The following is a 25,102-nucleotide window of genomic DNA, read 5'->3' as shown; positions in this document are numbered from 1 at the left end:
TATATATTTTTTATCCGACCAATGGGATGGGAATATGTTAGGTTACTAAACTTATTTAGCCTTCATTTGATAGAATAGAATTAGAGTAGAGAGAAAAGAGGGAAGAGATAAAGAGAAAGAGAGATTTTCTTATGTTTGATTGTGAAGTGCGAAAGAGAGGATGTAATAAAAAATATGTGAGACTTGCCATAAATTCTTTCTATTCCAATTTAGTGAGAAAGTGAAGAGACAATAACTATTTTATATGAAATGTCAAGAAAAACTTTCCATTTTTTTTTTGTACTTGTTGATTTTAAATACTAGTAACATACATAAATATATATTTAGATATAAAATAATATTAATTAAAAAATCAATTAAAACTATAATAAAATATATATAAATAAAATTTATAAATTTGAAATTATAACCTTTGTTTTTTATTAATAATAAAACAATATTTTTCTTCTCTTTTTTTATTTAGAGATATTTTTGTTATTCAAAGTATAATATTATATTTCTCTTGTCACTTTTTATTCAACCAAATAAAAAACTAAGAGAAAAAAAAAATATCTTTATCTTCCTTTTTTCCTTATTCTTTTATAGGAAACATTACAAAAATCTATTTTCTCTCCGCTTTCTTTCTCATTTATTTCTTTCTTGTGCAACCAAAATACAATGATTTGTTTCAATTGATAAAAAATGGGGATTAAATTTTTAAAAAAGCTTATGTGCTTAAAACTGCCAAATTCAACTTTAAAACAAGTTCACTATACCAACCTATTTAACATTGTGGATGGTTGAATATACTGTGAACTTATATATTATTTTATTCTTATCAACCTCATCAAATCAAACTTAATATGGAAGATTGTTTTTGAGTATAGTGGATTAAAAATTAGAATAAAATAGAAATAAAAGGAAAGCCCATATAAGTACAGAAGGAAAAAATATAAATGAAATTAGAAAAAGTGAAAATATGGGATTTTGAATTGCCCCACCCCACGCATCATGCTTTAGAACGTTATTTATCGTCCAAAAAGGGATTGAGACAAAACTTGGTTGGCACATGAAACTTATGCACCCCATCTTTGGATAAAAATAATATATTTTCTTACCCCATAACAAAAAATAAGTGTATATTTATACTTTGTTTATTAATAATTAATTTATATCATTTTATTTTATGGATGTGAAGATTTGATTTCTATCACATTATAAATTATTACTCCTTGGTTTCATCTCGTTATTATTTTTCAAAAAATAATGTAAAATCTATGCATTGTCAGTATAAAGATTAATATATATATGTATTATATTATTGTTATTCATTTATTGGATGATACAATGACAATATATAAAACTCTGTTAATGCATAAAAATTTCCCTCTAATAATAATTAATCAACAAACTTACATGACAAAATGCAATAATTAAAATTTAATAGAAAAATAATAAATATTTTTTATTTATCGTGGAAGAGATACCAAATTCTATGAATTTTCTTATTCTTATTTTATTTTTTAATATTATTTCCTACCTATTTCATTTTAGTTTTAAGTGTTTAAAAAAATTAAAAAAATTTAATTAAGAAATATTTATAATTTGTATGAAAACAATATTTTCATTACTTGTCAACAAAAGGGGTGTACTTGCCATTACATGCTTTATATATAATTAGACAGTGTACTCTTTTTAACCTTTTAAATTTGTGTATGTACAAATTTGATTTCCTAAAATGTAAAGATCAAAATTGGTAGAAAGTTGAAAATATGAGTCAAAATAGTTTTTATCATGGATAATAAGAAAGAGTGTAATATTTATGAGCTATCAATGTAAAGATTTATACATAATCGATATATCATTTACCATTCATTTGTATAATTTTTGTTGTTTTAAAAATCAATGATAATTAAACATGACTAGTGAATGATACAATAACAATGTATAAAACTCATACATTGTCTATGTATACAGTTTTTTCTCAATAAAATATTCTAAAATGAATTGGTATAAATAAAAATTTTGAGAGATAAAAATATGATTTTAGTCTTATAATTAATGCTCTAATGAATTAATTCCTTAAAAAAAATAAATGAATTGATTCTAAATGAATGATTAGGATACTTACAAGCTGTAATATGTAATAATGGATTATTTTTTGATACCTTTGTTTCAGTTCACTTTTTGCATGGCACTGTGAATTACAGCTTAATCGTGCGTTTCAATTGAACACAATCATTTTTTCTTCCATCTTTTAACTTCTCTCTCTTATTATCTCATTCTTCTCATCACTTTACAGAAGCTGTGATGGCAAATAGTGATAACATGGAATGGGATGCTGATAAATTGTATTAATCTCTTTTTCTCTTTTCCTCTAATATAATTCTTTTAAATTGCTTCATTTTTTTCTTTCTTTTATTTTTGTAGGCTTCGACTTTATTTGCATGATTACATGTTGAAAAGGGGAATGCACAACACTGCACAAACTTTCAAGGAAGAAGCTGAATTTGATAACAAAGATTCTAATGGTATATATATATATATATCATTCATTCATATATTTATATATTATCATACTATCACACATTCATTATCTTATGCTTAAATTCATTCTCTTTATTTTTTTTGGGTGCATATTATCTTATACTCTACTATTATTCACCTCGATTCATATAAACTTTCAATGTCAAATTGCTTCAACCACATCAACATGGGGTTTGACTCTATGGGAACCTTAATCTAGGGTCGATCCTAACATCTTATAGGTCTAATGCGAGAGAAAATTTGGTTTCAAATTTATAAAAATCAAACCAGTTTGTAAGTTAAAGTTTAAACAAAATTAAGATATACTTTCTTATCTTGAATCCAATATATTTTTTGGTACCCATTTCTTAATAAATCTTAAATAGTCTCATATTTTTCTCTGTGATGGACAGACTTTGTTTTAACTAAGCATCACTCATATGATAATATAAAAGTGACCATTATTACCAATAAAATATTGAATAAATTTATACATATAGTAATAATAATTGATAACAATTTAAAAAACAACACAGTTTGTTGGGTATGTAAAAAATATTTCACCACACCCATACTAGGTCATGTACTGTAACACTCAGAATGGACAACTTCTATTCCTTTTTTGTTTTTTATATATAAAAGGAAAACAAAGGTGTTATTATTTCGTGAAAATGCTGATAATATATATATATATATATATATATATATATATATATATATATATATATATATATATATATATATATATATATATATATATATATATCTTGGAATGTAGAGGATGTTGACTTGTACACCTTTATTTAAACAAAGTGGCTGTATATCTTGCTCATAATTGATTGATATAAGTGTTATATGTTGCTAGGAATTTAATATTTGTGTACTGACATGAAATTTTTGTATTCAGTGATTGATTCTCCTGATGGATTTCTGCATGAATGGTGGTGTCTTTTCTATGATGTATATAAGTTTAGGACAGTGCAGGATCATGAAATTTCACTGCCAGAATCCTCTAGTAAGGTAAGAACTAAATGATAAATTGTGTTTTTCATTTTGATTATTCACTTGGTGCATTGCATCCTACTTATACATCTGCTAATATTTTCAGATGATAGATAATGCAAGTAATAGTAATTCCTTTCCTATGATATCTCAAATACCAATGAGTCAGAAGAGACCCATGTTGGCACAACCACATGCTGGTCTAATACCTTCAACACTGTACAATAAAGAACATCTTGGATACCTGGTTGGAAATGATGAACCAAGTTTTCAGGATCTTTCAAAATCAAGTAACCTTAAGTTCTTGGCTGGGAGTAGTTCAAGGTATTGTTCATTTTTTAAGTCTTAATGCTTATTCTGTTATGATATTTGTTGTCCCACTATTTTTTCGGTAAAGAAAATTGTATTAAACTGAGCACAAAAAGTGTTCGTGCAATACAAAAGAAACAATTGCTGTCAATAAGCATCTTAAACCCATAAGGGTTAGCAGTATCACCTTTCACTACTAACATATGATATTTTACATGTAGTACTTTTTATCTATATCAACCTTGTTTGACTTATATATACAAATTTGAAATGTTAGCTCTGATAAAACAAAATTCAGTTAAATTGAAGGGAACACATTTTTTCTTGTTGTTACTGTTAAGTTTGTTTTATTAGTGATGTAAACACCCTTCAATGTTCTCTTTGTTTTTCAGTCAATCCCTGCTAGATGCAGGGAAGCAGGTCCAGAATCAAATCTTGAAGGTATGGTCCAGAAGTCCAGTTCATAAACATAAAATGGTAAACTTTGTGCATGTCATTGGCATAACAAGCCTATTTTGTTGATATTTGCAGGATAGTGGAATTGGCATTTGTTTGGGGAAGGATGTACCTAGAGACCCTCTGCAATTAGTACAACCAAGTTTGTCTTGAACCTATTTTACTAGTTCTTGAAATTTCCCCTTTTGCTTTATAGTCTGGAAAATATAGCATTGTTTGACTGCAAATTCTCGGCGGAGTAAGTTGTTTGGGATCTTTCGATCTGTCATATGGATTTGTATCAATCTCTCCTTATAAATTCAGAGGCTTCAGCTCTCGTAAAAGAGAAAAATTCTATGATAGTGCTGTCAATGTTGTTCTTTGCTAGTGTTTCTTTGTTGGACTGAGACATTTAAAGGAATTGACATGCTTTGTTGCATGGTTTTGCTGCCTTATCTTCTTCCTTTGTACTCCACTCTTCTCTTCTGGTCATGTTTATTTTCTAAATGGTTAGTTTCCTTTGCAGAAACCAATGAAGCTCTCAATCTAACACCATTAGATGGATGGCTAAGAAATGTTGGTGGTGGCCGAGTATGTAGAATCTTTTGAACTACAAAAATTCCATTTGAATTCAGTTTTATATAGACTTCAATCAAACTGTATATGTTACTTCTTGGTATATCATCTCATTTGGTAACCTTAGATTGACCAAGATCTCTGTGATCTGCAGAACCAGGTATTAACTTCACTTGTGCACGAACCGAATTATAGGCATCAATGTCAAGTGTTGAAAACACAAAATCATGTAGCAGTTCCTGCTCAAATACTTGAGTCTACTCCTGCAAGTCAAGCTTTTACTGTTCCTGGAATCTCTACCAAATATAGCAGCCAATATCTGAAGACTCCAACTCCAAAGATTGAATCAAGTAATAAGGATAAGCAGGTTTGTGGATTCATCACCCGTTCTATGATTTTCCAAAAGACATTTTTTTTTCTAATTTGGATTTCAAAGAAACCTTTCATGATGACACAGGTGATGGAGCCAGTGGTTAAAACGGCGGAGAATCAAAACCAGCGCGATCAGCAACTGCAGTCCCAGGATGTAGAGGTTTGGCATTCAATATTTTAAATTTCCAAATTGTTTCAATTGATCTTGTTGGTGATGGAAAATAAATTGATGTGCATATATTTCTGAGATATATTTGTACCTATTCTCAATCAGATGAGCGGAATGAGAAAGAAAACAGTATCCTTACGACTCGGACAAAATGGCCAGGTAGGTTGTCACAAATCTTTAAGAAAATCCTGGAAATCTTTTCATTCCTTCCTGCAAATCGCAATTGTTTTGTGCCATTTGTTATCAGTTCAATTTTTTTATTATAATGAGTACTTTCCAGTTGGATTCCTATGTCATAACTTTTGCTCTTTCCATGGATTACAAACAATAGGACTGTGCCAGTGTAGCAGATGGAAAACCTGTGGATGAAAGTGTGGAGTCTTTCCTTTCTTTGGAAAATGAACATGCTGATCATATAATTGCGCCTTTCAGCAATCTGAAGCGTATTTCAACTTCATGCAGCAGAAATGAAAATAAAGGTAATATATCGATGGCTGCTGGATAAGATTTCATTGTCTTAACACAATTTGTGCATTAAACTAGTTGATTGCATTGATCATTATTTAGTGCTGATTTATATAATGTGATGCCTTGGCGAGGTGTTTGATAACGATGTAAATACATGTTAATATCTCAGGTTATTGCTGCATCTTGTTAGTTGTTTGTATCTCAGGTTTCACTGGCAGTTATATTGATTAAATGTTTATTCTAATATCTAACACAAGGATTTCATACTATTTGGCAGGTTTTACATTTGAAGAGGTTGGTTGCCTTCATTCAAGTAAAGGCAAGGTTTTGTCCAGCCATTTTTCTTCGGATGGAAAGATTTTGGCAAGTGCTGGACATGAGAAAAAGGTTGATTCGATTTGATTAGTTTTCGAAGTAATTATCTATTCTGAATCATTGCCTTGGTTTTTTCCCTTATATTCAGAACTTGTTTATGATGGCAGGTTTTCATTTGGAACACGGAAACTTTTGATTGTGTTACTACCGCAGAAGAGCATTCACTTCTCATCACAGATGTTCGATTCAGAACAGGCTCAACTTTATTTGCAACATCCTCCTTTGATAGATCTGTAAGACTATGGGATGCTGCAAGAGTAAGCTACTAGTCACTTTCTTCTTTTCTTAGGTGTCTTTTTGCATATTTCAAAACTTCCATCTTGTTCACCTTCCCCTTCTTTGTATTTTGAGGCCTGTTTCATATTGAAAAGTTTAATTTGTGTTTTGTGCCTCATGGTATAGCCAACCAGATCATTGCTCAAACTTGAAGGGCATGCCGAACAAGTAATGTCATTAGATTTCCACCCAAGAAAGGTGGACCTTCTATGCTCGTGCGATATCAATGATGTAATTCGGCTGTGGAATGTCAATCAAGGTGCATGCATGCATATCACTAAGGTCAGTTTTACCCACATCTTTTGCTTTTGCTTTTGGAGAGAGGTAGTATTTGTGAGTGTGTTTAATTGTCTTGATCAGTGCTGAATGATGGTGTTGGATTTTGTCCTAGAAGTTGAACTTTGCCAAACTACATCTTGAATACTTTCATTAAAAGATCATCTGAGTTCTTCATGCTTTAACATTCTGTATCGTTTTTCCATTCATCAACCGAATTTCTAACTTAATGTGTTCGCGATAAAAAAAAGTCTCCAACTGAATTGCGTACATCATTAGAACATTGTGATATTCTTTTTATCTAGAATTGAAGTAATCATTCAGATGTTTTGGATTTAGTATAAAAAGACAGGAAGCCAATTATCAAATAATAATACTCATGTGTTGCAGGGAGGTAGTAAACAAGTGAGATTTCAACCTGATTTTGGGAAGCTTCTTGCTACTGCTACAGGAAATGATATCAAGATAGTTGATGTTGAGGCTGATAGCATTCTGTGCAATCTAAAGGTAAAAGCCTTAAAGCTATAATATAACTTGTTCTTTCACTTATAATCGGTTAAAATTTCGCATAATTGAATTTCATTTTTTTGTAGGGACATGTTAAAGACATTCTTTCCATTTGTTGGGATAGAAGTGGAAACTACATTGCCTCCGTTAGCGAAGATAGTGCACGTATCTGGTCATCGGATGGAAAGTGCATCCATGAGTTACATTCAACTGGAAACAAGTTCCAATCTTGCATATTTCATCCAGCATATCTTAACCTCTTAGTTATTGGTGGCTATCAGGTATGTGATTGATTTTCTGTGTAGTCTCTTGTTTTAATTTTACAACTGCATTCCTTTGAAAATGAACAATCATTTGCTTTAGTATTTGCATATATGTATATTAGTTCTAGATCCATATAACTTCTCTATGTTGCATAATGCTAGCAATCATGTTTGTAGACAGAAACCTTTCTCAATGCCTTATGATGTGTGTAAATATTATTGCAGACTCTGGAATTATGGAGTCCAACCGATGGCAACGAAACGTGGAGTGTTGCAGCACACAAAGGATTAATTGCTGGATTAGCAGAATCACCCCATGATGAATTGATTGCCTCAGCTAGCCATGATTGTTGTGTGAAACTATGGAAATAAGGATCTAAGTGCATGTTTCTGTGCCAAGGTGTAAATTGTTGGAGCTTTTGTATTAAAGGATTTTTTATATCTTGGTACTTTTTTGTGTGGATTGATTAGATATTATATATAGGCAAAGGTATAAGTTTCATATAATCTTACATTGGAGGAAAAAAATGTACAATACCTGTGTATTTGTACAGTGTTCTGCAGGCTGAGACAACTATCTATAATGCACAAATGTTAGACAATTATGTGAGTTTGATTCTGTCATTTGGAGACTATAGATTTCCAAGTTCTGCTATTACAACAACTATAGTTTGTTACAACCTCGTTATATATGCATGAATTGATAGCTACTAACCTATAGTTACTATTATGTTTCATGAGTCATGACTAGAAAATATAGTTGCAGACAATAGTATTTGAAGCAAAATTTTTTGGGCATAAATGTGGAATAAAACCTCCAATAGATAACATGTCAATAAAGAATCAACCACAGTGCACTGACCTCTAATCCGACCAAACTGTTCATCCATAAAAGAACACAACACATGAACAAAGGAGTTTTCCCGGAAGTAACTCGTCTTGAAAATATCATATCTATAATTTTATATTGATGTTATATTGTCATTTTATGTTGATATTATAAAATTAAATTCAAATAGCTAGGTACATTGGATTTGGATATTCTTTTGCTCTTGTTGAATCTGAAAATCATGGTTGGATCTCAGTTGAGGACAAAACTCTTAAGGCCCCATTTTTTGATTCATAATAAAGACACCAACAAATATCTTACTTCACCATATCAAACTCCACATCACTTAAATAAATAGGCATCCTATAAAACAAACTAATATATCTCACATTCAAACCTTTTCCCTTCTACATATGGGGACCAATGCATCAAAACTACAATAATGAAGGTAAAAGTGGCCCTCTTAACTCAAATTATCTATATGGTTATTTAATAATTTATTGATTAACACATGTAATGAAAAAAATTAATAATTACAAAGAAAAATGATATATTAGAGAGAAAAACATAATAAATATCCTATAAATCAATCACATTATTATCTTTCTTAAACATGTTTTTGTAGGGATAAATAAGAAGATAGGTATTAGTAAATAAGGGAATGCAATGAAACGTTAGTCAAATGGCGTAAGGCTCTACTAGATTTTTAGGATTATCAGAAGTCAAAAATTCAATTTTATGAGTAACATTTATTGGGAGGGACAATCACACGCTCAAAAGGAATTGATTCCTTACCCATAGAAGGATACCCTTAACTCTTCCACTAGAATGCAAAAATGGGAACAAATTGAGACAAGAGGGCTTAAAAAACCAAACCAAAAATATCCAACACCATGCAATAGTGGCCATTCTTAAAGTGAAACCTTACACATAAGCCTAAACTTGTTAAATCAATTTCTCAACGTATCTTTTTTCTTCCTCTTTTGCCTTTGAATAATGCACATCCACATTTTTGGTTGAGCATGGAATCGTCCCCTACACCACAACATCAAAAAAGAGAGAGAATTACAAAGAGACAAACACATGGTTCTCAACTTTCTTCTCTTGAAAATTTTGAGCACATACTTAATAATTAGTAATTACCACATAATTTTCTTGTCGACGCATACGACAAGAACCTTAAACCACACATTGATTATTTGATCAGTGTTTTTTTCCCTAATTTATTTATGTTTGGTTTTATATTGGATAACATAGACAAAACCATTTTTTTATATTTCATTCAATAATTATAACAAAAATTGACGGCAAGAGCAACAATAAAAAGGTAAGTTTATGAGTTCATTTACTCCCAAGACAGAGGATCAATACTAAAGATCATACACTTATAAGTAAAGAAAAAGGTAACTAGAAAGTGCATATTATATAAAAAACTAGTTTCATAATTAACTACAATAATGTAATATAAACTACTTCAACATATCATAGTCCATAGATTGTAAAAATGTAAATAGACTAGAAAGAAACAAATATTACTAAATAATTTTTTTTATCTTTCAATAAATACACTACTAATACAAAATTAAATTTTAAAACAAGGGTGTAATTTTACATAAAGTCTAAAAAGATAATTCTGAAGATAATAAATGTATTTTTTTCTGGTGAAAACTTTATTCTTTTTAAATTATATTCCACCAAAACAAATATCTGCTGACATAGAAAACCCGTAATAATTAAATAGCTATTGCCATAAAAGGAAACTAAAGAGCATTCAAATGGGTGGCTTGAAAGGCACTAAATAAGGAAAAAATCTTGTTACCAAATTAAAAGGAATAGTTTCTTTTAACTATCATTATCTATTGAAAATTCTCGTGCAACAAAAATCCAAGGGAAGCAAAGTGAGGAATATAATGGTTTGGTCTACTTAACATACCTAACAAAACGTAGAAGTGCTAGGTATAGATTAGTGGTGCTTTTTAGTTTTCGACCTTTCACTATTACTATCCTCATGTTGGCACCCAATAAATGGTGACCCTTATGTGTGGTCCTCATCCATTTTGTCACATTCTATTTACTTACCCTTCTTGTTTTTCTATTTATATCAAGCTTTTATGGTCTTCTTCTCCTTGACTTCTTTCATAGCTAGTAGCTTAGCTACCTCTTTCTCATTACTTGCTTCTTCATTCTTTCCCTGCACTTATGGAGGAAGGAAACTGGGCTGAGGGAAAGAGGACCTTGGAGTATGAGGATGAAGAAGAGGAAGAAGAAGAAGTTATGATGAGTTATGGAGAAGATCATAGGAGGAATAAGAAGAGAGTGGTGGTGACAACAGATCTATATAGCAGCAAAAGAGGGTCCAAAGCTGGAGGGTCAGTGACACCTTGTTGTCAAGTTGATAGTTGCAAAACTGATCTAAGTGATGCTAAGCAGTATCATAGGAGGCACAAGGTTTGTGAGTACCATGCCAAAGCTCCTACAGTGCTCATTGCAGATCAACACCAAAGGTTTTGCCAGCAATGTAGCAGGTTCAGAAACCCTAATCTATTTTAAATAATTTGTTTTTGTTTTTGTTCTTTGTTTTTGTTTTTGTTCTTTGTTTTGTCATTTACTTATAGTATATATTTGCATTTCTGTTCTTTTCCTATTAGTTGAAGTTCAGGGTTGAATTTGTCATATATTATAATTTTGGCTTTGCAACTAGTTTCATTGTCCATGTTTTCATGATTATAAAAAACACAATTTAACTTATCATAATTTGAAATTTTGTTGAAATTTAATCTTTAATGTGAAATGTGTTAGGGAAGAAGTTTGATTAGAATTGTGTTGATGTACATGTCTTTTTCAACCAGCTCTAGCTAGGGTCTATTTGGTTGAAATTTACATAATGATGAGATGCGTCTAGAGTACTACTTGTTATGTAGAACCTAACCCATCTACAAAACCATGTCTTTGAAATTTTGTTTATTTTATTTCCTACCCCACACAGTTACCTAGCCAAAGTCATAAATTACTCTACTAGTAGTGACTAATATTGCTTTTAAGTTCTTGAAAGATCTACCCAAATGACTAATATTGCAAAACCACACATTATATGTGCTCAAATTTATTCCTATTGTCACAATGTTATGCACTGTGGTATGATATATTTATAAGAACATAAAAAGCATATTCTGAGTGACATTTACCAAAACGCCAAATATGGACATTCCATTTATTCCACTACAGTGATGACCAATCATTTTGTCTTAGAGCTATGGTTTTAATATTTTGTTATTAGAAAATCAAATTTTAAACATTATATTTGACAATTTGCATATTTATCTTTACCTTTACTTGTTTTTTTAAAATCAGGAGTGACTTTCAAATCATCCTCTATCAACAAGTATAATGCATGATTTTTTTAAGGCAAACCATTTTATTGATTAGTTAAATAAAGTAAGAGATATAAAATGAAGGAGCTGAAAATGTAGATTTAAACTTAATGGTTTATAACACTGTCTAGAAAATTTCACATGACTGCTAATTTTGTTTTGAAGGTTCCATGAATTGTCAGAATTTGATGAGTCAAAAAGGAGTTGTAGAAGGCGTTTGGCTGGACATAATGAAAGGCGTCGCAAAAATGCAGTTGATTATCACGGAGAAGGATTTCATTGAACAAAAAATGAACATGATTGGAATATAAAGTATCCCATGATTCCTTCATATTCAAAAGTTCATGTTACTGCTCAATGAGGATGCTCTCTATCTTCTGTCAATCTTTTTTGGTCTTTTTAAATATGCTTATAATTTTCATCTGAAATTATAAATCAATAAAAAACATGCTTGCTTCCAAAGTATTGAGGTTTCTTTTGAGTACTAGCTAGTTCAATTTATTAGCTTAAAAGAGTGATATGTTCTTATATTTATGTTCTTAAAATTCATGTGACACAATATATTTTTTCTTCAAGTGGTTGTGTGTCACAATATGTATGAAATTACTGTGTTACTTAACTATCTGGTTGTGGATAAAGGATATGGTCTTATTAGAAAGAGAAAGACACACATTTTATCATGTGAGGACTTATCATGAATTATTGTAGGATTCACTAATTATTTACATTCTTAAAACTGCATGTTTTGCTCTCTCCAACATTCAATTATTTAGGTGGTAAAATAAAGGGGTAGCTTCACCATAAGGGTATTAAAGCCCTACCCTTTTCTTTTCTCACAAAAAGTATCATCTTATTATTTTTAGGTTTCCAAAAAAGTAGTGAGCAAGACCCCACAAATGGGTGAGTTTAGGCTATTAATGGTGGATTGAAAGCAATGCTACTTACACCATGCTGTAAATGGGTTATACTTGCAATGAACACTCAAATAGAATTGAATAAGAGGTACACATAATCTGAAAATTCACATACAATAATTCAAAGAATTGTCCCCTACTAGTTTTTACCCTCATATCATCATCAATGATAAAATAAGGCTGAAAATAAAGTTTGTTCAAATGTATTATAAAGGTTGAGAACCATAAAATATACTAATAAAATAGTTTGGAAGCCTTGCATTTTTTTTTTCAGGTTGGAAACTTAACTTGAAAATAGACTATAAGAATAGAAGAAAGTTGGGTGGGTTTTCTCAATTTTTGAATTGATAGTATTTGTTGCTTACATATCAATCCCAATAATTTATAGTAGTAGTAAAAAAGATAAAGAAATTAATGGCTTTATTTGGTTAACAAGAGAAAATGAGAAGAGAGAAATATGCGAGAAAGAAAAAGGTGAGAAAGAAAAAGAAGAGAAATAAAGTAGATTTTTGTGATGTTTGGTATCAGAGAAGAATGAGAGAAAATGAATATAAAGAAATATTTTTTTCTCTTTTGTTTGGTTGGATAGAAAATGAGAAGTAATTGATAATGTTATGGTTCAAATTACAAAAATGTCTCTAGAATAAAGAAAAGAGACAGGAAAATGTTGTTTTATTATTAATTAAAAATAAATGTTATAATTTTAAATTATAAATTTATTATTATTTTAATTAACATTTTTAATTGATATGGTTTGTGACAAAATTTAGGACACAATTTGAGATAACATATCATTGTCCAGCTAAAGTCTCTCTTTCTCTTCCCACTTTCTCCTTATAAGTGGAGGGAAAGAAATTTTGTGGGTCCACCCACTTTTTTCTTCTCTCCCTTCTTTTTCCCCTCTCAACCAAACGGGAGAAACTCCCAATTTTTCTTCTACTTTTCTCTCCATCTTTTCTCTCTTCTCTGACTCTACACAACCAAACTCAATCTAAAGATTACTAAATTGTCTAAATTAGAATCAGTATGGAAAATTGGCAATGATCTCAGATTCCCATGTCAATAAAGTTGCTCTAATTGGATGAGGCATATTTCACAAGTGATTGTAAAAGCATGTGATAATTTACATATTCATATACACTAACTATTAGTATAAATAAACAACAATCCACAAAAGATTCTCTGAGAAATAATGAACAACCAAACGGACTATCAGTTAGGGGTAAGCAAAACCTGACCCTACCCACTCATTCGACATAGTTCGATCATGATCGAGTCAGAATAAGGTCGAGTTCAGATTCAAAAAATAGATCTGGTCCATATTTAGGGTCAGGTAGGACCAAACATGATCCAACCCGTCTCATCTCATGGTCACTCATCCATCATGTTTGTATGTGTTTCTACTCAAATGTGTATAGTTATGATACTCTTGTGGTTGAAAATGTCATTGATTCTATAATTTTTCATCATTTATACATGATTAATAATATATATACATATATCATTTTATATGTCAAATTATATATTTGTAATAGTCAATAATATTGAGAAATTTTTATCTAAAATGAATATGCATTATATTTAATCGGGTCTAAGGTCGAGTCGAGTGTAAAGACTGACCTAGTCGACATTTAGGGTAAGGTTAGCTTCAGTTATAGGGTCGGTTTCGGTTCAAAAAAATGATTTGACCAACATTTAGGGCAGAGTAAAGACAAGTCCTAACTCATCCCAACACGGCCCATGCTCACCCGTACTATCAGTAACAACTACTCAGCAAAACTGATAAGAATCGATCACATTATGTATCACATGTTGGTCCATTATAAAGGAAGTTATATGTACTTTACATTTTACCATCTAGACAACATAAAATGATAAAAGTGATGGCACAAACATAATAGGATTATTATTCCTTGTAACTGTGGTTTATCATTTAGATTTTAGAATGCTTCCCAAGATTAAAGTAGAAAGGAAAATAAATAGAAACCCTTTATAAGTTTGAAATATATTTTTTATCAGAACAACTACGCTATTTGGAGCAATGTCAAATCAAGAAGCTCATGCATGATTAAAAAAGTGCAGCTAGTTTTGTACAAACAGAGAATGTTGAAACAATTTTCATTTTTTGAAATGTACACTTATTTCCCCAATAATAAAATCACAATTTATATTTTATTTAGTATAACCAACTTATTATAAGATAGCTAAAAATTTAGAAGTTATAAATTATAAATAGATAACTTTGTTGATTGAATTAGACTTTGTCATAAAATTATTGGTGAACTAATTAATAAATATAAAATGAAATAAGAGAATACTTTACAAGCTTATAATATACTTCAAGTCAATATACTATCCATGCTTATCTCTTTTGAATTTCCATACAATTATTGATTTTTTAATATTGTCTTTTTCATACAACTTTGAAAAGGTCAGCTATCTACACTGAAAGTAATAAGTTAATAATAAAAAACAGAAAAAATAAATAGGCATGCTCTTGAAGCAATTGTCAAGGGTTTTTATTTCAACAACTCCTATTTTAATTCAATGTCTCAAAAGTATTGGATAGGAATCTCTACGAGATAAGCTGATAAGATTGCTTCACTTCAATATTATTTTACTTTCATTTTTCTTCACTTTCCATAAACTTTAGTATTAAATTCATTTAAAAGAACTTTTAAGTTTTAACATAAGCAATTGCATTATAAAATATTACAAGCTAGTTTATTCTTTTACATTACACATAACTGAGAACATTAATGATGTCAAAGTAACAACAAACATGTGTAGTTAAAAATGACATTGCTAAGAACATAAAACACAAACAAAACAATGAAATCACGACACGTTATTGTAGATTGTGACACGTAGCAGATTCTGAACGAGGGAAGACACTATTTACAAAGAAAGCATGGTGTGGTCAAGGTCTCCTCAACGGTGGTGTTTGCTCCTGCTTTCTCCACTGTATAGCCTGTCATCACATGCAACCCACTTCATTATATATTTAGTATTCTTTCAATTCGATGAGAGATTCACTTACTCTAAGAATACTTCACATTATAACTATCAATTCTACGGAAATTCAATGATCTGAGTTAATAAGTATACCAATCATAGACAGTGGGAGTGTTGGGCAGTGGTTTATCAAACATTTGAGCACCCATGGTCTTGGTGGCTGAGTTACTCCCAGGATTGAACACACTCCTCCATACGTTGTCAACTTTACGCCCCGACCCCGGTGTTGTTGGTGTCACTGGAGTCACCGGAGTTGTTGGTGTCGTCGGCATCGACATGTTCCTTTGGTATTTGCTTCCTTCTCCTTCATCTACACCCAAAATATTCACAGAATTGATAGCTAGAATGAAGAGTAAATTTAAAAAACTTACACATCGAGAATAATCAGTATTATACATAAGAAGCTACTACCTTTGATGTGAGTGGTGAGCTTCCTCAGCCTACCAAGGCCACGCTCAGGTTGAGGACCAGCAACAACATCATCCCAAAGCTTCTCTAACATCTTCAAATTGTAGATTTTCTTAATTTGTTGATGAGTATGTGTTACTTTGTCAATGTATATATAGAGGGTGATGCTTAAAATATCTATGGCCATAAGGGTATTGTTGGTTTTTTCTTTTCTTGTTAAAAAAAGTGTTTTTATGGTTCCAAGTGTAACATTTTTATGAATAGGTGTGATAGTGAGTGGCAATAATGAAATAAAGGGATGAGAATGGATGAAAGGGAGATGGATAAGGATGAAGAGTAGGACCCTCAATATAATATAATGAGAGAGAGGTAACATGTTATTAGTTTGTCCTTTGTCCTATTCTTCAGAGCGGTGTAAGGGTCTTTATTGTGATCACATCTCGACCCTTCAATTCATCATTGTCCCAACTCTTTTTAATACCATTTTCAATGATCTCTATCCAAAATGATGAATCAATTTATTTGGTTCAGTGTTTTAAGGTCACATTGAATCGTTAAGGTTGAATGTTTGATTCTTGATAACAATATTTGTAGGAATGGACAGTCATAAATCAGGAGAGAGATTAGTTTATTACTAAAAAAGGTGATGAGATACATTTGATTTACCGAATATATGATAGTAACTTGTTGATGGGCTAAGTAATAAAGGCCTACAACAGGTTGATGTAGAAAACAATGCTGATTGGTCCAGGAGAATCAGCTAGGCCCTAATATGGATGAAGGAGTGTTCATGGTTGAATTTTTCTTTATGTTAAGTGTTTTCTTTTTATCCATATTAATTAAAGTTTCTTAATAGAAGATGTTGACAAGTGTATAGTCCACATCTTTTTTGAAGGTTACCTATTATATTTTTTTTGTTTCCGACATGTATTCTCGCACTGGAGGCAATCATGTCCAAGCCGATAACATCCACAAATACGTGGGGCTAACTCTCTCAACAGACATTTTTTCCATCCACAAGACTCGAACTCGGGTTCTTGCTTAAGGGAAATCAAGCATGTACCACTTTAACTAACACCCGTTGGTCAAGTTACCTATTATATTTGGGACTGCATTGTTATTAAAAAAGGACCACACATTGTGTTTTGTGATGATATATATACTAGGACACTTTATACTGCAACTGTTTTGCTAAATTTTCTCCACATTCAATAATAAACATAAAAAGAAACCTGGATGAAACAGAGAAAAATATAAATGCTAAGATCAACAATTGATACATTAAGAAAAGTTTCACAATTTGGGCCTTCAGCGCATTTGATTGCTCCACTAACACACTCAAATTGTTTATAATACAAAATCATAAAGATGTAATATAATAATATGCCCATCAATGTACATGTTTGATGCACAAATTGAAAAGTTTAAAATATATGCATACTGATAGTTATTAACCACTGATTTATATTACTTTTGTTTGAGAGTTTAATAAATCAATGTTAGATAATTTATTGACAATATAAAAAACATTTATATTGTTAATGTATACATATTAATTCTATCTAATATAGTATTGTCATTTGAAGGAATGAGTATTTTTTCATATTTATTCACATGGAAACATTTCAAACCACTCAAACGAAAAACGCAGTAAGAAAAAATGTTAGGACTAGAAGTTGATGAATGGTTTCAAAATTTCATCTTCCAATATAATCCAACGAGACCTTTACATCTCTTATTAAAAACGTGCATAAAGAACAAAAACTTTGGTTGAAGAGTAAATAGGTTCAACAAAGTTAAATATATAATTAGTAGGTAAGGTCACCGACTCTCTTAGGTTTATAGTTCGATTATCGGAAGCGATACTTGTTGAAACGAGTATTTATAAATTACAAAAGTATTACATATCATTAGTAGTACAAAAAAGAAGGTAAATATGTTAAAAAATGATGATATGTCACCGACTTATGAGAATTGGATGGCAAAACCACATGATGCTTCATTTTCCAACAGAAAAAAATGATGAAGTGGAAGTCCAATAGATGTTACTATTTCCAACACATGAAACGAAAAAACCAATAAATTAAGAAGCTAGTTAGTTAGGTCTTGTTCGAAAAACACAAAACAAAATCGAATTTTGATCGTCGAAATCAATTCATCAATGGCTTCGAATCAAGAAGAAATCAGTAACAAGCCCGCAAAGAGAAAACCTGTGTTCATCAAAGTGGATCAACTCAAACCTGGAACCAATGGTCACAACTTGGTTGTTAAGGTTTTATCATCCGACACCGTTTTGCAGAAACCACAACCTCCTCGACCTTCTTCTTCTTCTTCTTCTTCTTCCCATAACCTTCGTCCTACTCTCATCGCTGAATGCCTCATCGGAGATGACACTGGAACTATCATCTTCACCGCTCGTAACGAACAAGGTCTAATTTCACCTACCTATGTTTTTATTTTTGACTTTTTTGCAAATGTTTTACTTTCCCTTTTCTTAAAATTGAAACTTTTCACATGGGTAGTCTTTTATTTTTGTTAGTATTGAGTTTTTTCAGTTGGGGTTTTGTTGATAGGATCTGCATTTATTCTGTGTTTTTGTGAAAAATGTGTTTGTGAAGGTGTTTCATTTCATTTGAACAATGCATTTGAGTCTATGGTCGGTGAATCTTAATTGATTAATTGTATTTGAATGGAATTGGAATTTGTTATACCTTTACCAAGATATTCTGCTTTATGATATTTTTATCCTAGAGTTTTGATGATTTTATACATGTTCTGCCTAAGGATGTGAACTACGAATTTGTTAATTAATCAGTTTGGGTCAAAAACATAGTGTGATGATTGTAAATGGAGAAGGGTGACTCCATTCTTCCTTTTCATGTTTTAGTGATGATAAGAGTTTCTTTGAAGGTGACACAAGTGAGATTGGATGTCATATTCCAAATCCAAACCTAAGTGAACATTTTTTACCTTAGTCCATGCTTGTTTCACTAATTATATATTGGTGCTGGGATTGCATAATTTATGATATCTTGTATTATGTGATTGCTTAAATAGTAGTATAGTACTGTCCCTTGCACCAGGTTTTTACAAAGATTAATTTTGTATTTTCAAATACATAGTCCTTGATCTATTTTAAACTCTGTATATACACAGCTGGTGAACGCATTTCTCTGAATACATGTTCGCGAAGATCTTTATATAGTATATACAAATAAGAGCATTTTCTTTATGCTTGAGTGTCAATTATTAATACCATTTTAGGAGACTATGATTTAGAAAATGGTAATTGAAAACTTAAGGCTGCCAGGGAACAATGATAGGAAGGAAAGTTGGAGCATGATTTTTCATGTAGACTGTCAGTTTGAAAATAGCTTGATTAGCGGAAAACCGGATAATTCTAATGTCCAAAACCTTAGGCGTAATTGGTTTATGTTATTTGGTGATCTCATGCTCCATCGGTACAAGCATTTGTTCATTATGGATTCCCTATCAGGTTTTTATAGAGTAGAATTTCAGTTGATTTAATGGAAATTACTGCATATATTCTTTGTTGATTAGTGATATGGGTCATCATATATGTATAGCTAGTATAGGTAGTAAACATTAGGCTTCTATTTATGGGTATTAATGTAATGATAAGGCCCTTGTTTTTGTTTCTATGTAGTTGACTTGATGAAGGCTGGAAATACTGTAATTGTTCGTAATGCAAAGATTGACATGTTTAAGGGATCAATGAGGATGGCTGTTGACAAATGGGGGCGCATAGAGGTCGCATCCGATCCTGCTGATTTTATAGTTAAAGAGGATAACAATCTATCTCTGGTTGAATATGAACTGGTGAACGTCGTTGAAGAATAATTCTGTCTAAGATTGTGTCGATCACATTATGACTTGTTTATGGTAACTGGTGAAGGATGGGTTGGTATACATTCACCTCACATGAATTAGCTGGTATTTTCTTTTAACATGCTTGACATAATTTCTAGGGTTAGTTGATGTTAAGTTATTTGGACCTTGCTTTGTCAAGTGATGAAGATTTGCTATTATCTATTATCTATGTCAGCACCTGTATCCAACTAAGCTAAGAAAAGTACAATAGTGTTAATATAAATTATATGTATGTTTCTCTGCATTTTCTTGTAGCTATGTTATTGTCATAAATTAAGAAGAATTGGTTCATGGTTTTTATCAATCTAGTCTATAATAACTTGTATTTCGTTTTTGCAAATAAAACTCTAAATCATAATATCAAGGTTATAAAAAGTTAAAATTCTGCATTTTCTTGTACAGAAGGTTTTTCATTGGTGTTACTTGGTAAAATGAAGTTGAATATGTAAGTTTACGTGGTACATTATTTACTATTGATTTGTATTACTTTTGTTTAAGAGTTTATAATGATTAATATATGAATGATAAAAGATTTAACGTCCGTGTAAAAAAAACACTTATGATGTGACAAGATACATGTTAAATCCAAAAAGTTGATATAAGAATAAAAAACCGGTCCAAGGCTGAAAAAAATGGCCCTTGGAGGCTAAGAAGTCAAGGTCATGTGACTTTATAAAACTTATGAACTAACTGACAAATGATAAATGATGTGCAAGAATTTATTTTGATGAAATTATAATATACTTTTAAGTGCTTATAATTGCAAAGTTTTTTATAATGCCTATTAACTAAATTAGGCTACGCACTAATTTTTATCAAATAAACCTCTTTCATTTATAATAAATACTAAATATGAGGAGTTTGTATTTTTTTTATTTATAATATTTTTCTAATTGTCAAAGTATTCATGTCTTCTTAAAAAAAAATATGTTTAGCTATAGTTCCCTAAATATTACTCTTGAATGTTAGAGTACTAAAAATCCATTTTATCATGGTATGCCTTGTAAAAGAAAAGTGAGTGAAAAATTAACCAGGATTTTTATTGTTATAAACTTATAATCTTGAACTGAAAAGTTGATGTTAGATAAAATTTCTAAATTTCACATTAAGATTGGATTTTATTATATGTTTTTTACACTTTACTAAATTATTTATCGTTCATATATTAATTATTTTACACTTTCAAGTAGAGGTAATATAACTATTACCTTAAAAAAAAATATTGTAACATGTTTATAGAAAAAGTTACATGTGATACTGTAACGTTGACACCCTTTTCCAATTTTTTAAGTTTATCTAAATTGGTAAAAACTTATTTGAGGATTACAATTATTTAATTATATTTTTGGTTATCTTATTTTATATTTGAGAGAACAGATAAGTAGAAATAAAACTTTTGTCGAACCATAACTAATTTTTAAATTAACAGACTCAATTTAATGATCTTCATCATATTTTGAAAAACAATATAATGTTAGATAATATAATATTAAGACTATGCAATATAAAATACAATTATCAATTTCACAAAAAATATCAATAAAAAATAGCACAAAATCTTTGTTTTTTAAATTAAAAAATACAAGTTAAAGGTGCATTTTCTGTGTGCTGTTTCCTACAATACTCTTAGTTTTGTTGGTGGTGCATTGCGCACCTTTCTAATTCTGATAAAATATTTCAAACCCGTGATTCGCGTGTAGATATAAAAAAGTTATAAATAAATAAATACTTACAAATTTAAATTATATAATAATAATATATATTTTTATATGTGCCCATGGTTTTGCTGAGAAAATTGTTCATTTAATGTGTGATATTTTTAGTTTTTAGCATGAAAACTCATCCTCTTCTGTATTATTGACATGTTTAGTACATTATATTAAAAAAATCTAATAATAATACTAATAAATATTTAACATTGTTGAGAGGTATTTCTAGGAAGATTATGAGAAAATGATATATGTATTATCCATCATTTTACTCTGTCAACATATTATCCATTATCATCTATTCAAATGAAGGGTGAATGATACGGCCGAAGATTATTAGTAGAAACATTTGAACAGTTTCCTATGTTGTTGACTTAGTATAAGATTACTACTGAATCACTAAACAAATAAAATAAATATCTATATCCATAGAGAAAATAGATCAGAAGTTTGAAGAAAGAAGAGGAATGGGGGTGGAGTATTATGAGATATTGGAGGTTGAAAGAAGTGGCAGTGATGAAGATTTGAAGAAATCTTATAGAAAACTTGCTATGAAATGGCACCCTGATAAGAATCCAAACAATAAAAGAGAAGCTGAATCTAAATTCAAACAGATTTCTGAAGCCTATGAGGTTTATAATCATCTTATTGATCTAGATTTGTTTATTTCATACAAAATTATGATCTTGAATCTCTTGCTATATGTGACTTAAAGTTCTTCATTTTAGATTCTAATTTCTACCTTTAATTTGATCTGCTACAAAGTTGTGATCTTTGATGTTGCTCTATGAATATCATGTTATATGTGACTATGGCATAAAAATATTAAGGATTTTATAAACAGCACAAATATAATTTATAGGTTCTATACTAAAAGTGATGGTTATCATGTTTCCATTCTTTTCTGACAGCAAAAGCTACCTCCATGTTTGTTCATATATAAAGCTGTGATATCTTTATTTGTGTACTATTTTTGCTATCCCACTCTGTCTATGTGGAATGTAATTTTTTTTATTTTGTTAGTGTTGTTCTGATATAGAATTTGAGTTGGTATATTGGGTTGATGCAGGTTCTAAGTGATCCACAGAAGAGAGCAGTTTATGATCAGTATGGAGAAAATGGCCTTAAAAGTGGAATGTCACATCCGGACGCTGCTGGTGCTTCATTCTTCCATACTGGGAATGGTCCGACGACATTTGGGTTCAACCCGAGAAATGCTGACCATGTATTTGCTGAATTTTTTGGGTCTTCAAGCCCATTTGGAGGAGTGGGTGTTGGTCGTGGCGGTTGTGGTGGTGGTTGTGGTGGCTACGGCAGGGGCATGAAATTTGGGAATAGTTGGGTGTCAAGGTCCTTTGGTGGAATGTTTAGAGAAGACATGTTTAGTTCATCCGGAGAAGGCAGGCCTATGAATCAAGGTGCACCACGCAAAGCACCTCCTATCGAAAATACATTGCCTTGCAGCCTTGAGGAACTTTACAAGGGGACTACCAAGAAGTTGAAGATCACAAGGGAAGTTGTAGATGCAAGGGGGTAAGGACTTTTTGCTAGGCATTTCAATTTACTACAATTTCACTTTAAGCTTCTTGCAACTGAACTTCATCAACATAATGAGTTCTATTGTTGGATTTGTTTAAAACTGATGTTTTAATACATTTCTGTCTTGCTGATCGAGTTCAAACTATCGTAAGTGTTGTTAGTGTAGTTAAGCTAGTTAGAAGATTGCTTGAGTTGCTTTGATAACTTAACTATTAGTTACTACTTGGTCACTTTCTGTGTTCATATATGCCATGTATTGGATTATTCTACTTTAGATAGTAATTAGATTTCTTGATTTGTCGGATTTCGCCCTTCCTTTATAATTGTTTTGTGGATAAGCAGTGGACTCTAACATGCTACAAAATTTGGCAGTCTGCACTTTTTTATTATCACCCTTCCTTTAAATTATCTCCTCTTTATCTTTAGGTGTAGATAAGGATTGGTGTGCATATTCATTGCTCCAATCATAATATGGTGCATGTGTATTTCTGCCATTGCTCATTATTGGTTCTGGAGTTGATCATGATCATACTTCATTAGTTAGGAACTTAGGATACACTTTTTCAGGTTATAGGAATGGGCTGAGGTTGCCACTATCAATAAGATGTGTACTACACTGCTACTTAAACACACTTATTAAGTGTTATTTTTGGGGAAGATATTGTGTTGCCCATTATTCTTTTACAAATAAAACAGGCCTTTAGAGGGGAAGATATGCAAGGAAGTGATGGTTGTCACTGTTTTAAACATGCATGATTTACCAATGAGACGTTGGTCTTGTGGTGTAAGGCCGTACTAGACTAGGCCAATGGTCAAAGGTTCATTTCCTATGAGTCATACTCGTTGGGAGGACCAACCACACACCCTAAAGGGATTACTTCCTGACCCATAGGGTAAGGGGGTAAGGGGATACCCTTGGTTATAAACTTATACAAAAAAAAAACATACATGATTTATACTCAGCTGTGCAAGTGTTTACCTTGACTCTCTGAGCTACCTTTGTTCTTGTTACTTGTGCCTATTAGTGTATCCACATCAATCTAATCTTTCTTTCTCCTACTTTTTTCTGTTTGCAGGAAAATTGTGCCTGTGGAGGAAATCATAACCATTGAAATCAAACCTGGCTGGAAAAAGGGAACAAAAATAACTTTTGCAGAGAAAGGAAATGAGCAGCCAAATATTATTGCTGCAGATCTTGTTTTCATTATTGATGAGAAACCTCACAATGTGTTTAAAAGAGACGGTAATGATTTAGTGGTGACACAAAAGATATCGCTTGCAGATGCTGAAGCTCTTACAGGCTACACTGTCCGTCTTACAACTCTAGATGACAAGGATCTGACCATTACCATAAACAATGTGATTTATCCAAACTATGAAGAGGTGGTCCTCAAGGAAGGTATGCCGATTCCTAAAAATCCTTCACAGAGGGGTAACCTTAGGATCAAATTCAACATTGAAATTCCAAACAATGTTGACCCTGGTGCAGAGAGCCAGAATTAAGAAATTTCTGATGCCATAATACATTCACAACCACTGCAAAGTGTATCTTCTGTATAATAGTATTCCATTAAAGCGAGGATCGATGTATAACATTTTGTATCTACAGATTTACAGTTGATAGAGTACTCAAACTGTGGTTGTTTGCTGCTGTTTTATTTAGTTAAATTTTGAACAAAACAGTTACATGATTATGGAAATGAAAGTTATTCACCTCTGGGCAGGGATGGTGATTAGCTTAATCTTTCTCTAAAGTTACAGCTCCAAGATTAAATACCTGACCTTACAGGTAAATTTCATCTAAGGACACAATTCATTACATGTAGTACCACATGGTTGAGTGTTGATTTGACTCCATGCAAGTGATATATACAACAAAAGAAGGGAAAATAA

General features: G+C 31.2%; 6 protein-coding genes across 7 annotated transcripts; 5 read left to right on the top strand and 1 right to left on the bottom strand.

Annotated features, from left to right (window-relative positions):
- LOC109344609 (transcriptional corepressor LEUNIG_HOMOLOG-like) lies at positions 2,290-3,540 on the top strand. Its single transcript, XM_019583368.1, has 3 exons — positions 2,290-2,330; positions 2,410-2,510; positions 3,413-3,540. The coding sequence occupies exons 1-3, from the start codon at positions 2,290-2,292 to the stop codon at positions 3,538-3,540; spliced, it is 270 nt and encodes an 89-aa protein (XP_019438913.1).
- On the top strand, positions 3,630-8,161 carry LOC109345600 (transcriptional corepressor LEUNIG_HOMOLOG-like). Its single transcript, XM_019584693.1, has 14 exons — positions 3,630-3,831; positions 4,209-4,257; positions 4,348-4,414; positions 4,778-4,842; positions 4,982-5,194; positions 5,285-5,359; positions 5,474-5,527; positions 5,700-5,847; positions 6,114-6,223; positions 6,319-6,468; positions 6,614-6,769; positions 7,154-7,270; positions 7,357-7,551; positions 7,759-8,161. The coding sequence occupies exons 1-14, from the start codon at positions 3,650-3,652 to the stop codon at positions 7,903-7,905; spliced, it is 1,728 nt and encodes a 575-aa protein (XP_019440238.1). The 5' UTR covers positions 3,630-3,649; the 3' UTR covers positions 7,906-8,161.
- On the top strand, positions 10,467-12,190 carry LOC109345599 (squamosa promoter-binding-like protein 3). Its single transcript, XM_019584692.1, has 2 exons — positions 10,467-10,887; positions 11,899-12,190. Exons 1-2 carry the CDS (start codon positions 10,562-10,564, stop codon positions 12,014-12,016), a joined length of 444 nt encoding a protein of 147 aa, XP_019440237.1. The 5' UTR covers positions 10,467-10,561; the 3' UTR covers positions 12,017-12,190.
- On the bottom strand, positions 15,396-16,242 carry LOC109345598 (dormancy-associated protein 1-like). Of its 2 annotated transcripts, none has more exons than XM_019584691.1 (3): positions 16,074-16,242; positions 15,756-15,966; positions 15,396-15,618 (listed from the first exon to the last, which is right to left on the bottom strand). In XM_019584691.1, the coding sequence occupies exons 1-3, from the start codon at positions 16,162-16,164 to the stop codon at positions 15,579-15,581; spliced, it is 342 nt and encodes a 113-aa protein (XP_019440236.1). In that variant the 5' UTR covers positions 16,165-16,242; the 3' UTR covers positions 15,396-15,578. The 2 variants fall into 2 exon arrangements, with proteins under 2 accessions (XP_019440236.1, XP_019440235.1); XM_019584690.1 differs by having other exon boundaries at positions 15,756-15,972; positions 16,074-16,230.
- On the top strand, positions 18,071-20,215 carry LOC109345597 (uncharacterized protein At4g28440-like). Its single transcript, XM_019584689.1, has 2 exons — positions 18,071-18,499; positions 19,738-20,215. Exons 1-2 carry the CDS (start codon positions 18,232-18,234, stop codon positions 19,929-19,931), a joined length of 462 nt encoding a protein of 153 aa, XP_019440234.1. The 5' UTR covers positions 18,071-18,231; the 3' UTR covers positions 19,932-20,215.
- Positions 22,020-24,898, top strand: LOC109345596 (dnaJ homolog subfamily B member 4-like). Its single transcript, XM_019584688.1, has 3 exons — positions 22,020-22,302; positions 22,740-23,203; positions 24,286-24,898. The coding sequence occupies exons 1-3, from the start codon at positions 22,138-22,140 to the stop codon at positions 24,710-24,712; spliced, it is 1,056 nt and encodes a 351-aa protein (XP_019440233.1). The 5' UTR covers positions 22,020-22,137; the 3' UTR covers positions 24,713-24,898.

This window comes from Lupinus angustifolius, chromosome LG04 (genome assembly GCF_001865875.1).
Source record: "Lupinus angustifolius cultivar Tanjil chromosome LG04, LupAngTanjil_v1.0, whole genome shotgun sequence".
Lineage (NCBI taxonomy): Eukaryota > Viridiplantae > Streptophyta > Magnoliopsida > Fabales > Fabaceae > Lupinus > Lupinus angustifolius.
The sequence above is the reverse complement of the archived record's forward strand: the minus strand, read 5'-3'. Positions and strand labels throughout refer to the sequence as shown.

Coding starts and splice junctions, on each gene's coding strand:
- LOC109345599 (XM_019584692.1), top strand. CDS start 10,562: ATGGAGGAAGGAAACTGGGCTGAGGGAAAGAGGACCTTGGAGTATGAG. Junction 10,888..11,898: donor TTTTGCCAGCAATGTAGCAG/GTTCAGAAACCC, acceptor TTTGTTTTGAAG/GTTCCATGAATTGTCAGAAT.
- LOC109345596 (XM_019584688.1), top strand. CDS start 22,138: ATGGGGGTGGAGTATTATGAGATATTGGAGGTTGAAAGAAGTGGCAGT. Junction 22,303..22,739: donor AGATTTCTGAAGCCTATGAG/GTTTATAATCAT, acceptor GGGTTGATGCAG/GTTCTAAGTGATCCACAGAA. Junction 23,204..24,285: donor GAAGTTGTAGATGCAAGGGG/GTAAGGACTTTT, acceptor TTCTGTTTGCAG/GAAAATTGTGCCTGTGGAGG.
- LOC109345597 (XM_019584689.1), top strand. CDS start 18,232: ATGGCTTCGAATCAAGAAGAAATCAGTAACAAGCCCGCAAAGAGAAAA. Junction 18,500..19,737: donor CACCGCTCGTAACGAACAAG/GTCTAATTTCAC, acceptor GTTTCTATGTAG/TTGACTTGATGAAGGCTGGA.
- LOC109344609 (XM_019583368.1), top strand. CDS start 2,290: ATGGCAAATAGTGATAACATGGAATGGGATGCTGATAAATT. Junction 2,331..2,409: donor GAATGGGATGCTGATAAATT/GTATTAATCTCT, acceptor TTATTTTTGTAG/GCTTCGACTTTATTTGCATG. Junction 2,511..3,412: donor TGATAACAAAGATTCTAATG/GTATATATATAT, acceptor TTTTGTATTCAG/TGATTGATTCTCCTGATGGA.
- LOC109345600 (XM_019584693.1), top strand. CDS start 3,650: ATGATATCTCAAATACCAATGAGTCAGAAGAGACCCATGTTGGCACAA. Junction 5,528..5,699: donor GACTCGGACAAAATGGCCAG/GTAGGTTGTCAC, acceptor TACAAACAATAG/GACTGTGCCAGTGTAGCAGA. Junction 6,770..7,153: donor CATGCATGCATATCACTAAG/GTCAGTTTTACC, acceptor CATGTGTTGCAG/GGAGGTAGTAAACAAGTGAG.
- LOC109345598 (XM_019584690.1), bottom strand. CDS start 16,164: ATGTTAGAGAAGCTTTGGGATGATGTTGTTGCTGGTCCTCAACCTGAG. Junction 15,973..16,073: donor GCTCACCACTCACATCAAAG/GTAGTAGCTTCT, acceptor TTTTGGGTGTAG/ATGAAGGAGAAGGAAGCAAA. Junction 15,619..15,755: donor ACTCCCACTGTCTATGATTG/GTATACTTATTA, acceptor ATGTGATGACAG/GCTATACAGTGGAGAAAGCA.